The 15,809-nt window shown below is 43.9% G+C and overlaps 2 protein-coding genes across 6 annotated transcripts in view; one reads left to right on the top strand and one right to left on the bottom strand.

The window, feature by feature from the left end:
• Positions 1 to 2,824, top strand: part of NUP153 (nucleoporin 153) — a 43,677-nt gene extending 40,853 nt beyond the window's left edge. For all 5 annotated transcript variants that reach the window (XM_041413229.1, XM_041413226.1, XM_041413228.1 and 2 more), the window contains 2 exons: positions 1,043 to 1,202; positions 1,664 to 2,824. In XM_041413229.1, coding sequence (XP_041269163.1) covers positions 1,043 to 1,202; positions 1,664 to 1,748 — 245 coding nt within the window. In that variant the 3' untranslated portion in view covers positions 1,749 to 2,824. The remainder of the gene's footprint in view (positions 1 to 1,042; positions 1,203 to 1,663) is intronic.
• Positions 2,825 to 4,922: 2,098 nt separating this feature from the next.
• Positions 4,923 to 14,049, bottom strand: FAM8A1 (family with sequence similarity 8 member A1). Its single transcript, XM_041413230.1, has 5 exons — positions 13,522 to 14,049; positions 9,066 to 9,186; positions 6,738 to 6,861; positions 6,374 to 6,513; positions 4,923 to 6,058 (listed from the first exon to the last, which is right to left on the bottom strand). The coding sequence occupies exons 1-5, from the start codon at positions 14,012 to 14,014 to the stop codon at positions 5,914 to 5,916; spliced, it is 1,023 nt and encodes a 340-aa protein (XP_041269164.1). The 5' UTR covers positions 14,015 to 14,049; the 3' UTR covers positions 4,923 to 5,913.
• Positions 14,050 to 15,809: the final 1,760 nt, after the last annotated feature.

Below are 15,809 nucleotides of genomic sequence, written 5' to 3'. Positions count from 1 at the left end.
TTAATGGTGCCATGGAAGCTAGCAAACAACTAATTATCAGTGTGCCAGCAGTATTACTTTAAAAATTCCTCAATCTGCGTGAATGGATGGACGGGCAGAGTCCAACAGGATGAAGTTTAATAAATGAAAGTGCCCAGTCCTGCATTTTGGCCACAATAACCCTCTGCAGCGTTGCAGGCTGGGGACAGTGTGGCTGGACAGAGCCCAGGCAGAAAGGACCTGGCAGTACTGATGGACAGCAGTCTGGACATGAGCCAGCAGTGTGCCCTGGTGGCCAAGAAGGCCAAGGGCATCCCGGCCTGTATCAGGAATAGTGTGGGCAGCAGGAGCAGGGAGGTCATTCTGCCCCTGTGCTCAGCACTGGTGAGGGCACACCTCAAGTGCTGTGTCCAGTTCTGGCCTCTCAGTTTGGGAAGGACGTTGAGACACTGGAGTGTGTCCAGAGGGGGCAACGAGGCTGGTGAGGGGCTGGGAACACAAGCCCTGTGAGGAATGACTAAGGGAGCTGGGGATGGTCAGCATGGAGAAAAGGAGACTCGGGGGTGACCTTACCACTCCGTACAACTCCCTGAAAGGTGGCTGTAGTCAGCTGGGGGCTGGGCTCTTTCTCCAGGCAGCAGCTGACAGAACAAGAGAACACAGCCTTAAGCTGTGCCAAGAGAAATACAGGTTGGATGTTAGGAGAAAGTTTTTTACGGAAGGAGTGATAAAGTACTGGAATGGTCTGCCCAGGGAGGTGGTGGTGTCACCATCCCTGGATATGTTTAAAAAAAGACTGGATGGGGCACTCAGTGCCATGGTTTATTTGAGGTGTTAGGGCATGGCCCAATGATCTTGAAGGTCTCTTCCAACCTAGTCATTCTGTGAATTGTGAATTCAATAAACTGTTTCTGCAGTAATCTGACACTTCTGGTGCACCCCCCCAACTTTGTCATCTTGAGCAACCTGTAAAACCTGGGGAAGAACATGAGGATTTTGCTGAAAAGGATGAACTCAGATTTCACCTTTTTTACTACTTTCTGCTTCCACCCCATCTTCCCAGGTTCTGTATTCCAGTTTGGAAGTAATACTACTAATTTCAGCTTTCCAAATAACCCAGGAGTATTCACTTTTGGTGCAAATCCTCCTGCATCAGCAGCTCCTGCACCACCTTCTGGCACTTCAGGATTTTCGTTCAACCAGCCTCCAACATTTACAATGGGGTAAGAGACCGTATCAGAATTTCCCTTGAGGTTTGGGTAATATCAGTGGACAGTGTTCAGCCTCTGCTGTTGTTAAATCATGAGGTGTTCAGATGAACCTTGGAGTTTGAAACTAAATTTGGCATCCTTCCTTTTATTAGCCTGACCGGCTAACTAAGCACCACTATCTGTAAAGGAGCCTAGCTGTCAGGAATGTCACCCATCAACACACGTGAGGTTGTCTTGTTCTTGAAAGGTAGAACCCATATCCAGCCATTATGCTGCTGCTTACCTTCTGAATAAGAGAGATTTAATTGATTTCTGGAACTCTCTTCCTCCTGTTCATCATTTGCTGCTTGTTGCCAGCTGGTGACTAGTGAGACAAGACTATGAAACAGTTGTTCTGGAATATCTAATCAGTGCTGCTACTGAATTTTCAGCTACACTGTCCTAAACTCTGAACTACTAATTTCTTTTAATAGGACTAATGGGAAAAATGCTTTCTCTGCCTCTGGACCTTCAGTTGCTGGTCGGAAGATAAAGACTGCAGTTAGACGTAGAAAGTAAACGCCTGATCGGTAAAGCATCAGAAACATTGGAAGCAGCTACTGTCCTGAATTGTTCAGCTACTATCCTGAATTGTTCAGCTACTATCCTGAAATGTTCAGCTACTACCCTCAATTGTTCAGTTACTGGGATTGTACCTCACGCTGGCTTGTTGGAAGTCAGATCTGCCTAAAGGAATATAAAACTTAGCTTTCCTGTCCTTCCCTCCCCTCTCCCCGTTACGTTTTTTTGGTAGCAAGTAAAGTTGGCAACAAGGCTGTTCTCGAGCAAAAGTCTCAAGTTACTTCTTTCACTGACTCAGCATGGTCTGGCTGTAGCCCTGAGTAGAGCCTGCACAGTGAATGGCTTGTCGATACCTCTTCATCCGCACCACTACGTGCGCTCATCCGCGTTTACTGACGCCTCAAAATTGTAATTATATCAGCGAGGGATGCTGTATAGAGTAGAGAATGTTGATAACGAATGATTTCTATGCTGAGTTTGTGCTGGTGTATGTGTGAAGTGAGTGAGTTTGGGTGTATTGTGCACTAAAATTTTCTGATAGGGGAAGACTGATTAAAGGATGATCCGTGCTAAGGACTTGTTAGATCTGTAGTTCTTCATTTAATAATTATATGCTATTTCTATATTTTCATTCTTACAGCCCTTTATCACCTGTCTCGCCTTGTTATTTTATTACGAAATGTGTAAATACAGTTTTGTTTCTCTATGTACTTTTTTGGCATAACAAATCTGTGAAATTGAAATTTCAATTTTGTGTGTTACAGCCATTTTTGTTTAGTATTGTCTCAGATTTTATGTAAATCCCATTATTCAAAGTTGCCTAAATCCATTTAGAAAATCTTTAAAATTGGGAATTCTTAAAGTAAGTTTATTGGCTTTTCTGATCCATTTTTGTTTGGACCAAAAACCAGTATTGTACAAAGTATTAAGTATATATTTTTATATTTACTGAAATGGACTGTGGTGACTTTGGATAATAAGGAAAAGTTTAATATTAAAGCCATGTTTATTACAGTATAATTAACATGTTAAACCATGGGATAAATGCCATCAATAAAAACTGCGAAATATTACCTGCAATTCTAACTCTCTGTAAAAGCATCCCCAGCTGTAACTGTATGAGGTGTGCTTCCCTCAACCTGAGCAATGTCTCGTGCTTTCCTCAGTCTCTGCTTTTTCACATTGATTTTGAGGATCTTAAATTCAGAAGTCTCCTGTTAGGAAGGAGAGTTTTATTGTAGGCTGAAGCTTGGAGCAGCTTGTCAATGTGTCAGCTGACTGCAGCTAATTTTTTTGTAATGCTATTAAAGAAACCCAACGCAGCGTTTATAAACATTCACCACTGTTCTAACTGAAGACTGGAAATGAGTAATCGGGGATGGGCACTTCTGTCGCAGTTACAGGAACTTCTTGGAGAACAGACATTTTTGTAGTAAAATCAGAGGAAATGTTTGTTCATCTGGGGACCCACAGCTGAATTTGTAGCAAGTCACAGCAGTCTATCTCTGACTCGGACATGAATTCTTCCCTCAGCTAGAAGGGCAGAGACCTGCATCACTGTCAGTGGTGTAAATGTCTTCAGAGGCACTGCTGGGGCCTTGGCTGGCACTTCTGCCATGCATCCCAGCAGTGCTCCCTGCTCCTGCAGGTACGAGGTGAGATGCCTTTCAAGCCACAAGCTGGACATGACAAGAGGGCAAAGGCCAACTGCTCTTTTCAGGTGTAGGCCCCTGGTCTCTTTGTCTAGAAACAGAAAATGCTCAGAAACTCGACTGTCAAAAAACACACACACACTCCCACTGCTATTCAGGCAGTCAGATCATGCCACTGTAGCCATGAAAGGGTTATTGCCTGTTTCCAGCTGTCTACATGTGAAAAATGCCACAGATTTCCACTTTTCCCCCCTTGGGCCTAAATCGCCTGCCAAGCACTTGTCCTTCAAGCAGAAACAAGCCACATCTGGGACGCAGCTTGCATAAGAGACCAACTAAAAGCCAGCCAACAGCACAAAGTATACAAATTTCCATGGACAGGCTCTGTTCTTGCATTGCAATTGTTTTCTTAACCTGTTGTGATAAGGGTGGTATTTTTCTGCAGGGTAAGAGATACCTTCCCTTATACCTGAATTGGTAGTAATAAAGTTTTAGCCAACAGTGTCGCTTTTCCCTTCCTCCCCCATCCCCCTGCTTTTGAATCCTAGTTTTTAGGTCACTGCTACAGTAAAGAGAATAAAAGTTCTTGTTGTGAATATTACCCTATTGTGAAAAAATTACCCTAGAAAGGACTTTTAAGTTGGTTGTGATAGCTTTAGCTTTCATCAGGCTGATCGCCATGCTTGACCTCAGTGCTTAAGTCTTTGAAAGAATGGAGCACAAGCCCTGTCAGGAGCAGCTGAGGGCATTGGGAGTGTTTAGCCTGGAGAAAAGGAGACTCAGGGGTGATCTTATTCTCTACAACTGCCTGAAAGGAGGGGCAGGGAGTGGGGGGAAGTTGGTCTCTCATTCCAGGTAAGAAATGGTAGGACAATAAAACGGCTTCAAGTTGGTGGCAGGAGGTTTTGACTGGATGTAAGGGGAAAAAACATTAATGGAAAGGGCTGTCCATGTAAGTAGTAGGATCACCACCCCGGGCAGTATTCAAAAATGATTAAGCAAGGGCTCTAACAACAGTGTTCTAACCCAGACAACTTTTTTTTCCTTTACTTCAAAAATAAATATTTCAAAGTAGTTATCTAAAAAGTTAGTGACCTCATTCTGGATACGTAATTGAGGGCAAAATGTCATTCTGCGACTATAAGCATGAGATCTAGTCCTGAATCATTCCAAATGAAAACTGAAATGCACGCACAGTACAGTCATACACAGAACACAACCTGTCCAACAAAAATATTGCAGCATATGAACACGTTACTGATTAAGTTACTACCCTGGAGACAAGAGCGATAACCAAGCTGTCAAACACTGCTACTGTCACCCAAGCCCTTGTGCAAAACTGAAGGCAGGGCAAGAACTGCAGCCACTGAGCGGCATGTTAAGCCTAGGAGAGGAACACACAAAAACTGCGACTGAAGAGTTCCAGACTCTGACCTAGAGTTAGTAAAACATTGATACTGCTTACATTAATTTCCTGAGATACTAATAACATGAGAATAAATGAATCATGGAAGCGATATAGTCATGCAAAATATTAGGTTTCTTTATTCAGTATTTAAGTTATTCTGAATATACAAACAATTAGGCAGAATGATAAAGTGAAAATAACCAGTATTTGTACTTCTGCAGATTTACACCCATAACACATTTCAGTTAATGTTTTCTGCATGCTCCTGAAACACATTCACTTCTGCTCTGCATTATATGCAAGAAGTAGACAAGTGCTTTCACTCCAAACAGAAGCAAAAAAGTTACCTTTCATTAGCATGGTCTGTACTGTTGATGGCTCCAGAATTAATTACACACACCAGATCACTAACACTGCAGTGTAACATACCCTTCCCAGAAGAAAAAGCAGCTATTGTTTCACTTCTTCATTAGCTTGGACAAGTGAAGTAAGTGACAGTGCTTGAGACAATCATGCAAAAAAACTTTTCACATCAATGTTGTGAGAAAATACTTAAAAGGTGAGGAAATATGATCTGTGAAGCAATAATAAAAGACACTGATAACCACTGCAGATCTCTCTAAATACATGGCAATTTAATTAACATCATTTGCCTTGCTGTCTAATACTGCAGGTTTCTTCCCCCTTACCCTGTGACAGGCAACTGCCTGGAAAAGAACTTCATTTTCTAGTTATCTGCCAACATCCAAAACTGCAGGAGCAATTTTAAGCTTTTAAGGTGGTATAGTCTTACAGATCTGCAGTTGCTTTTGCAGTTAAAGCAGACACGTTTTGTCTCATCAGTCAGAGGTTAATATTCCCAGACTTTAATTCATATTTTCCCTCCCAAACTTCTTTGGCGTCTATGAAAACTCCAATACTTTGAAGGTACTTGCTGGCATCATACAGGAACCATACATTTTCTTTAGCTTCTGAATCAGTTCGTATTTAATTAGGCAAAAGATTCCAACAGACACCTCAATTTCAGTCCTGGGGTAGGTCTTTATTCACTGGGGCTTGGAGGGGATGTTCAGAACCAGTCCGGAAATCTCATTTTTTGGTATCATCTGACTCCATTTCTTCTGACCACAATAGTTCCTGCTACAATATCATAGGCGGTTCTGTTATGCTGGAAAAACAGCAGTGTAATGAACGCAGGAAAAAATGATGCAATAGAGAAATTCTTGATCAAAGCTCGTACTGTGGACCTGAAATCAGAATAGAGCATTTAGTGCCTTACTTTCACTTTTCTGCTTACGTTAGTAGTTAACTTCCAAGTTCAGTGCCCAAATTTTGCACAGCACAGAAGTTGAGCTCTAGAGGAGATTTAACCACCTACCCTGAAAAATACTCCATGTGCCTGAATAATTACCATTTTATTCTTAGATCACAGAATCCGACAATAGCTGTTGCAGTCTAATTATTGCAACGGTCAACAACAAAGCAACAGTGAACTTCCTTCCAAATCACACGCTTTGACACGGTACACCTGAATGCAAGGAGACTGAGCCAGGAGCACTTACGTTGTCATACTGACATTAGAGGATGGAATGACTAACACACGGCTGGGTGCAATAAGTACGGAAGTTTCACACGTCACAACTCGCAGCCCAAGCAAGAATTTTCCTGGGGTTGCTCCACCTGCTCCCCAAATACAGATTATCTGTAAAAGAAAGGCTATTTTAATTCCACACACCGCCGTGTTGTTGACAGGTCTCCCAAACTTGGTTATCCTCAGAACTATGTGAATGTCATAAGCCTCAACGTAATCCAAAATACCGTTAAGAGGATTTACTTTATTGGCCAACGATAACTTTACTTTTTAAAACCATTTCTTCAGCAACTCACAACTATTAATTACAGGGGTTAATGTTTATGAGTAGTTACCTCATAAAAGCAGACTAATAACCTGTAGATGAGAGCCACTATCATCATTTTCTGCAAATCTTCCATGGACGTATCTTCATCTATTTCTTCTATGATGTAATGCATGGCAAATTTAGAGATGTCCCTGTACAAAATAAAACTGAACTTCAAAACCATACTTCTTCCAATACCAGTGTTACCCCTTTCATACCAGAATTCACTCCCTCCGTTCTGGTATTATAAGAGAACAAAAGCTCCTTGCCCTCTCTGATACTAAATAAGCCATTAAAATTCAGAACACTCAGTTTCATTCTGAGTTACTGCCTAGTTTGTTTTGTCTTTTTCATTAAGAAAAGATCATTCTTTCTTACCACTTTTGCACAATGGTGTCCCTGGGTAGTGAGCTGCAGAATTGTTCTGGAAATTCTCACACTTCTTGGGAGGTAATCAGATTCTGCACATAATCATCTAACTTGATACAAATGGAAGGCATCCAAGTCTCCAAGTACCTTCTTACACAAACACTCAAGGAGAAAGAAAAGGGCACTCTTTATGAATGCAAGGGAGAAGTTGGCAGTCTTCCCTAAGAAATCAGGGGAGCCCTATATCCTCCTCTGCATGATCAGGGCTCTCATCAGGATTTCTCATTCTTTACGGCGCACCATACTCATCTGGAGGCACCTTGGTATGCAATAGGAGGATTCAAACATAAAGCAATTGAAATCGTAAGGTTTATGCAAAGCATCCATTTGGAGTTAATGGCTGATTTTCATAAGATAAACTCCACAGACATAACATTCTTATCTGATACCTGGAATGGATATACTTGCAACACACTAAGGCAAGAATTTTTCACTCAGGCATCTAATTAAGGTTCACATAGAACTGTGCAGTCCTACTTTGAAACAGCCCATTTGTGCTACTTGCCCTCTTTTTTATTCAGACTTAAGGACTGAAAAAAAAACCCAAAACAACCCAGGAATTAAAAAACCAATGTAGCACAACCTGCATTTCCCTTCAATACAGCTTTGGCCTGAAGTGCCTTTCTTGAGCTTGCGAGGGCCTATGTTTTCCATGACAATTCAGCCTAACCCCAAGCACACCACGTGTCTCAAGCAGAAAACCCCCCAGAACATTTCTCTGAAGTTCCCTGTAAGCAACTGTCTCACAAAACTATTAATATTGAAAATGCTGTAAATTACTCTTTCATCATTTTACAGCAGCAATATACATGTGGTTGTTCCCCATTTTCCCAGTGCTTCACTTTGTATCACTCTCCACCTACTAAAGGTAAAATGGAAACACAAGCTGTCAGGTTACAGCTGGTGAGATCTGGCCACTAAACAGAAATTAATGTTTGGCATTTTAATTGCTGCTTATCTGAATAAAACCCAGCGATCATTGACATCTACGTATTTACTGTTTCGGATTTGACCCTCTTCCACACCCCTTTCAAGCTGCAGGTGAAGTGTCTGGAAGATGTTATCTGTGTATCTGTTATCACTTTACAGTCAGGCAACATTTGGATGGTTCTTGAGCAGAAAGCCTGGGTTCCAAAATGTGTTTGTACAGTAGTGGAATTATCAACTACACCAAGATCTCATCTCTTAATCAGACTGAAATATTTGATTACACTAACCCAAAGCAGAATAAGTGAGTTAAGAAGGAAGATATCTACAGTTAAAGAAGCAGTTACAAAAGAAGTGAGGTAAATTACTCCATCTGTGTAGCAAAATGTGAAATGATGAATCTTTCAGTCTAATGTACAGTTGACACAATGCTTACTTGCACTTTTTAAGAAACCCAATTTACACCCAGTGAAGCCTGCAGTGTGGCAGTATTCCTAGAACCAGGCTGTATTTTCAAAGTACATACATATCTGATCTGCTTGATCAGATTTTTTTTTTGGTGGTGGTTAGCATTGTTTAGGTCAGAAATCTAAAACGCAGCACCACAGAAGATGTTATACAGAAAATTAACTTAATCCCAGCCAGACCTAGTACATTTTAAAGGCTGTATAAAAAGTTTGTCAATGTTTTTAATTTGAAAATTCAAAAGAACTTTTTAGTAATCTTGCTATTTCCCCCCCTCCATAAATGTGCAAGTCTAATCTTTCCTTAGTAGTGAGTTTGTGAGCCGACAGACCAGTACAAATTCTGTGTTTCCATCTGCTGACCCAAAATCAGGATGTATTTACAGTGAAGTTAGCCTAGTGGTGCTTTTCCTCAACTTCTGTCATTTATTTAATGATATCATATGCAAAAACATAGCATAAATACAACCTGACACCTCAAAGAGCATAAAAAGCTTAAAGCTGTACGTAACAAAGCTTTAAATTGTTCAACTTACTTTATTCCACTGAGATGCATAATACTTAAAATGATGGCTGCCTTTATAAAGAACAGAATAAAAAAATCCACCATCTCTGCTATGAACCTGTGTGCCAGTGAAGGGATAAGGAACTCCCGACCTGCAACAGAAATAGTTCACATTACCCAGATTTTACTGCACTAACACGAAGTCAACACTAAAGCAAAACCCACATTAACCTCTCTACAAGAACATAATCAAGAGCTCTGCTCACATGTTCTTTGAGAAAACTTCTAAAAATGTATGCATAAAAAATAATTTGAATTGTTTAAGTTGAATTAGAAGAAGCTTCTTGAAGAACTTCAACTGTTTCAGAACTGAATCTCTCATAATTAGGATCACAGGCAAAATCACACCCTGCTAAAGATCTGAAGTACACTGAAGAGGCATCAGTTTTTGTGTTCTTTTGTTTAGAATAACGTCATAGAGAACAGAGTTGTGTAAATCTGAGAGGTCAGATTAAAAAGAAAATCAGACCCTCAAGGCTTCTATATATACCAAGTTCTCAGAGTAAAACACAGCCTATTTTATCTCCACTCAAATACAAACAGAAATGGATGAAAATATCAGTCATACTTGACATAAACATTTCTACACATTACTTTTATTAAAACACAGCATACTGCTCTACCCCCAGCCAGAAAACATAACATATTCTCCTATTTAATTTGCCACATGCAAATGGGCACAAAGTAAGGAGTCACAAGCTTTTGCTACTCAGGTGATTTAAGCAGAGAAAACATTAAAGAGTGTCTTAGAAAGTTTCCAAGAAATACTGTTGCAAAAGAATTTCATCTGGACCCAGCTACTCCTGTATTTTCCAAAGGGTGAACATGATTCTCACATGAAACGTGCAATGACTCACATAAAAACTTCATTTAGAAATGTCCTTCTACTACCAGATGGAACCTGTGGAAACAGCAACTGGTTTTGTTACTGTTTCTGAGAATACCTATCCCCACACAGAGTAAGGACAAAAGAGGAAAGAAAATCACACCACTCTCTAGTCTGAAAAATCATCATAAAATTTCATTTAGAATAAGCCTCCCCAGTTCAGCTGCTAAGACTGATGCTACCACCCATGGCCCTGTGAGCTGTGAGAGCCAAGCCAAAGCCCACAGCACTTTTAAATGGAGTAAGAAGAATCAGGCAGAGAACAGGCAAGAGCCAGCTCTTATGTAACACACCTGGGTTTATACAGCTTCGTTTCATGCCTGCTGCACTGACCACTACATCAATAGTATCACGTAGCCTGGTTTTAGGTAGCAGGGGCCCACAAAGATGGCCCCTGTGAGAAGCTGCTGAAGCTTCCCACCATGTCCAACTGAGCCAATGGCTGATGGCTCCAAAGATGGGTATGCTGCTGGCCAAAACTGGGCCACTGAGGGAGGCTGGTAATGCCTCTGTGACCACATATTTAAGATGAAAATCAAAACAAACTAATGTGTTTTGCTTCTACTTAGAGAAGAGGAGGAGGAGGTGAGAATATGTGAGGGAAACAACATGGAGACACCAAGGTCAGTGGAGAAGGAGGGCAGGAGGTGCTCCAGATACCGGAGCCCAGATTCCTCTGCAGGCCATGGTGAGGACCATGGTAAGGCAGCTGTGCCCCTGCAGCCTGTGGGGATCCACAGGGGATGTAGAGATCCACCCACAGCCCATGGGGGAGGTGCCCATGCCAGAGCAGGTGGATGCCTGGAAGAGGCTGTGATCCATCGGTAGACCCAGTGAAGAGAGGGAGTCCCTGCATCCAGGCTGGAGCAGCCTGTCCTTGGAGGACTGCATCCTGTGGAAAGAGAGGGAGGACTGTTTGCCTGTGGGAGGGATTCACGTTTGCAGCAGGTGTGGTTGGGACCCACACTAGAGAAGTTCATGGAGAACTGTCTCCCATGGGACTGACCCCACAGTGTCACAGGGGAAGGACTCCTCTTCCAGAGCAGTGGAAGAAAATCTCGGTGATGAACTGACCAAAACCCCCAAGCCATATTTCCCTGCACTGTCGGTGGGAAGGAGGGAGGGGCTGGGGGTGAAATGGTGTTTTACAGGCTTATTTTACTTCTCATTATCCTTCTCTGATTCTGTTAGAAATAAATTTCACTTTGCAATGTAAGTTGAGCGGGTTTTGCCCTTGAAACAGTCCTCCTTGTCCTTATCTCACTCAAGAAGCCTTCTCTAACTTTTTCTTTTTCCTCTCCTTTACTCAGCTGTGGCAGGGGAGGATGAGCGAGCGACTCTCGTGGGTGCCTGGATTTGGGCCAGTGTCAAACAATGACATGTATAATACTAAAATGGATTCCACTGGCATTGGCAATGCCTGTCCAAGTTCTCTATTAAATTCTAATTAGAGATTCTTCAACTAAGGCAGGAGGGAACATAGCAAGTCTAATCCTGGCTTGAGCACACAGCACCAGGTGAAAGCTTTCATCTGCTCTGTCAAAAGCAGCACATTTTTTGAAGTTGGTGGAAGAGACCGATTTATTCACCATTGAATAAATTAAATTAAATTACTACCTAAAGAAGAAGCTACATGGGGCTAGGAAAATAAGTATTCAAATTATGTTTAACTCCATCATATTATGAAACCTTGGCAACCCTTAGATCCTGGCAGATTTACATAGCATGATTCAAGCTGTTCATATCAGAAATCCACTCTTTTGCCAAGGGTTACTATTTTTTCAGCAAGGACAGCCAAATTCAACATCCATCCAGCTCAATGGCTAGGATATTACATCCACATAGTGCTTAAGAGGAGTTTGCAGCAGTCAGCCACAGGGCAGCTGGGACTTGGATGCACCTTTTGCCCTACTGTTCCCAGCGGATGAGCAGTAATCTCCGGCAGTAAAGCAGGGAGGGACGAGGCAAGGAAGTGTCTTAAATCACGGCGACTGTCCACAAAGAGCCTGTCACTGCCCAGGGTGCTGTTAAATTTTGCTGCTCTGACACACACCTGCAGGCAGACTGAAGAGGCAGAGGCACTTAACAATCCCACTTTTTGACATTCCAGTTTGAAATCTGCAACATTAACATAAGCTGTCACTTATTTCAGCTTACGTAAGCACACGGGCTGTAAACTGCACTGGCACAGGGACAGATACATGACCTGCCCTGCCTCACTGCTGTGTGGCAATAATCTACAGCAGGGAACAAGGAGCCATAATCACTTGAGCTGTTCCAGATATATCCATCTGCAATCTGAAGCCAAAGCATCAGCACAGAAGTCTTTGTTTATAACTGTATTGCATCGCTGCATCACATACCTAGTCCCCTCAAGGCAGCCAAATGTGTTGTAATAGCATGCAATACTCAGAATAACCATGTTCAGCAGCATTAAATGTTATTCACACCCTAAATAATCTTTAACATATGGAATTAGCTCCTGAAAAAACAGGTAAAATTCCAAGGATCATTTCAGCCTAGCCTTTGTCCAACCCTCCCTTTAATGACTGGTAATAGCAGTTCATAACCAAACTGTAAAAGAATCAGGCCATAATTACAGAAAATACTATTTTGTGTCCTAACCATGTTTAAAAAAAAACATCTGCTTAAAAACCTAAGAAACAACCTCAGAGGCTAGGCTCTCTTCTCTTGAAAATAAGGGAAAAGGATCGAAAAACATCTTCCACACACATACGGCCACTAAGCTTATAAATAACGTCACAGATCGGGAATGTCGTACTTTGTCCTGCAGAGAGAAACGAGCTCTGGCTTTTTTCCAAAGTCCGTCAGCAGTGCTCTCCTGCACAATTTCCTACCATTGCTCACAGCGGTACGAACATTCAAGGAATGTGACCCAGGCACTCCTCGACTTGTGAGGAGTTGTTGCTTCTCCAGGTTTTACCTCTCATGTGATCAGAATGAGTTTGCTTTATTCCCGAAAAACATAAACAGAAGGCCTGCTGTGCACTGCCTTCCATGTTTACAGCTGCAACAGAGGTTTGTTTATCTCGGGTCCCACTGCCTAAGCTTGTTCAACATCAGCATGTTTTCACTTCTCTGCTTCGATTCAACGAAATTATTTTATTTGAGCACCAAGAGCTCACTAAAACAGGCAAAGTTAGTTTAGATTTCATAATCCAAATGGACTACTTATAAAGCTAGATGCATTACAAGCCTGTGACCACAAGAATAAGTTCCACTGGGAAAAAAAAATTAACTCCTTCGTATGCACGAAAACATCTTAAGTTCTGAAGCTGTATATGCAAGTCGATCGCCCCTAACCTGCTTATGCATCAGGTTCTGGATTTACAGCCTCGGTATGAGGGCTGTCACCCTGTGTCACAAGGCACAGCCACACGCCCGGGGCCGCAGCCAACGGAAGAGCAGCGACTCCCAACGTCGCACACCCCCGCCTTCCCTCTCCAGATCCCGCTGCCCGGAGCTGCGGCTCTCATCAGGCTCCTCTTCCTCCCCAGGCCCAGCCCCGGCCCCCACTCACCCGCCGGCCGCCCCGCGTCCCTGGAGGCGCCGCTGCCGCTGGCGCTGGCGGCGCTGCCGGAGGCCGCCCTGGGCAGGGGCGACACCGCGCCCGCCGCTCCCGGCCAGGCTGGGGTGGCAGCGGCGGGGGCGCGGGGCCCCGTCCCGGCGGCTGCCGTGTGTGCCGGCGGCGGAGCGAAGAGGTAGAAGGGGCTGTAGTAGGCAGCGGCGGCGGGCGGGGGCGGCTGCGCGGCGGCGGCGGCGGCGAGGAAGGCGGGTGGGCAGCCCTGCCAGCCCAGGTACCCGCAGTACGAGTCCCACAGCCACTGGTGTACGCGCCGCGCGTACTCCGCCGCGCTCAGTGGCTTCGGCCCGCCGCCCTCCGGAGGGGAGCACGGCGCTGGCGAGGACGCTGCGTTGGCGTTGGCTGCCTCCTCTCCGGCGGCGCTGCCTCCCTCCGCCATCGCCGCCGCCGCCCCAGCGCCGGCCCGGCCGCGCTCCGCCACCTCCTCCATCGCGGCGGGCACTGAGCGTTCACCGCGCGTGCGCCCGAGACGCGCCTCGCCTCTCCCACTTATCGCGGCGGAGTGGGGGGGGGAAGGGCCTGACAAAGAGAGCACTGCGCCAGGGGAGAAACGGGCTTCCCCCCCGCCCCCACCACGAGATGGTATCGGCGAGCGCTGAGGCGGCTGCCCCTGACGTGCGAACGACGCGGCGTGCGGAGCTGCTGCGGGTGCGCAAGTTCTGCGGTTTTATTTTCCGGTATTAATGATGTGGGGTTTTTTTTCCTCCTCTATCTCCCCCTTTTTCATCTTTTCCCCTATCACATTTCATGTTCGTCGTCTGAAAAAACAAACAAAACCGAAACCAACAAACAAAAAACCCCAAAACAAAACCCCCACAATCCACAGAATCGTTTAGGTTGGAAAAGACCTCTGTAATCGAGTCCAGCCTATGACTGAACATCACCGTGTCAACTAGACCAGGGCACTGAGTGCCACCTCCAGGCTGTCCTTAAACGCCTCCAGGCACGGCCACTCCGCCACGTCCCTCGGCGGCCCATTCCAATGTCTAACCAGCCTTTCTGCGAAGAAATTCTTCCTAATGTCCAATCTGAAACTCTCCGGAGAAGAGGCCGATCCCCACCTGGCTCCAACCTCCTTTCAGGGAGTTGTGGAGAGCGACAAGGTCACCCCTGAGCCTCCTCCACGCTAAACACCCTCAGCTCCCTCGCCGCTCCTCGTAGCACTTGCTCCCCTCAAATGCTGAACAAAGAACCAGCGGCAAGTTTAAACACAGTTCTTCTAACTAACTTTTAGTCTTGAAGGTTTCTGTTCTGTTCAGCATCTCAACCAGACCAAGAGTTCTGTCTGACAGAGATGCTAACACAGCTCAATACTGAATTAACAAGTAAAACATACTGTGGACCTGGAATGTTTCCCATGTTGAAGACAGCACAAGTCACAGCTGAACAAAACCAGAAGTTGCTCCCTCTCCCCGGTGAACTATTTTCCCATTTAATCTCACCTAATTTTTAAAAATGAAGTAATTTCATAAAATCATAGAATCATAGAATGGCCTGGTTTGGAATGGACCTTAAAGATCCCTGCCCCCTGGGCAGGGACAGCTTCCACTAGCCCAGGTGGCTCTAAACCCCATCCAACCTGGCCTTGAACACTTCCAGGGGTGGGACACCCACAGCTTCTCTGGGCAACCTGTTCCACTGCCTCACCACCCTGACAGTAAAGAATTTTTCCCATGTATCTAACAGAAATTTCCACTCTTTGAGTCCCAGAAGTTTGTGTGGAGTGAGTCTCTAATACAAGCTGAGATGAATTGCCTAAGTGATTATAAAATAGTGACCCATACAACATAATGCAGTTATGTAAGGCGCTGGCACTCAGTATGGTTTTAATTACACTGGCATGTTTTGTAACACAGACCTTGGTGAAATCAATATGGGTAAATGATTAGGGAAACACACCAAGTTCTAGCATGATTAGGAAGGAAGAAAGGAGGGAAGATAGACATGTGTATAGAGGGAAACATGGTTTTAAACCACCTATTAATTCCTATTAGAAAAACTATTTTGGAAAACTGACAATAAATATAATGTAACAAGACTTCTTTCCCTATAATATTTCATTTCTTCCTTCATGAGTTGTAGCCTATTTAATTTTTTTTTACCACAAACCCTTCAGGACCAAATAGTGTCTAGCCTTTTTTTTTGTTTGTTTGGGGGTGGTTTTTTGATTGGGTTTTTTTGGGGGTTTTTTTTGGTTGGTTGGTTTGTTTGTTTGGTTTTTTTTT

This window comes from Onychostruthus taczanowskii, unplaced genomic scaffold (genome assembly GCF_017590055.1).
Source record: "Onychostruthus taczanowskii isolate IOZ18803 unplaced genomic scaffold, ASM1759005v1 scaffold40, whole genome shotgun sequence".
NCBI lineage: Eukaryota > Metazoa > Chordata > Aves > Passeriformes > Passeridae > Onychostruthus > Onychostruthus taczanowskii.
The sequence above is the reverse complement of the archived record's forward strand: the minus strand, read 5'-3'. Positions and strand labels throughout refer to the sequence as shown.

Bases quoted from the DNA above. Each gene is read 5' to 3' on its own strand.
- FAM8A1 (XM_041413230.1), bottom strand. From the start codon at position 14,014: ATGGAGGAGGTGGCGGAGCGCGGCCGGGCCGGCGCTGGGGCGGCGGCG. The intron at 9,187-13,521 runs GTGAGTGGGGGC...TTTCTGTTGCAG, and splicing joins GGACGCGGGGCGGCCGGCGG to GTCGGGAGTTCCTTATCCCT. The intron at 6,862-9,065 runs GTAAGTTGAACA...TATTTTGTACAG, and splicing joins ATGCATCTCAGTGGAATAAA to GGACATCTCTAAATTTGCCA.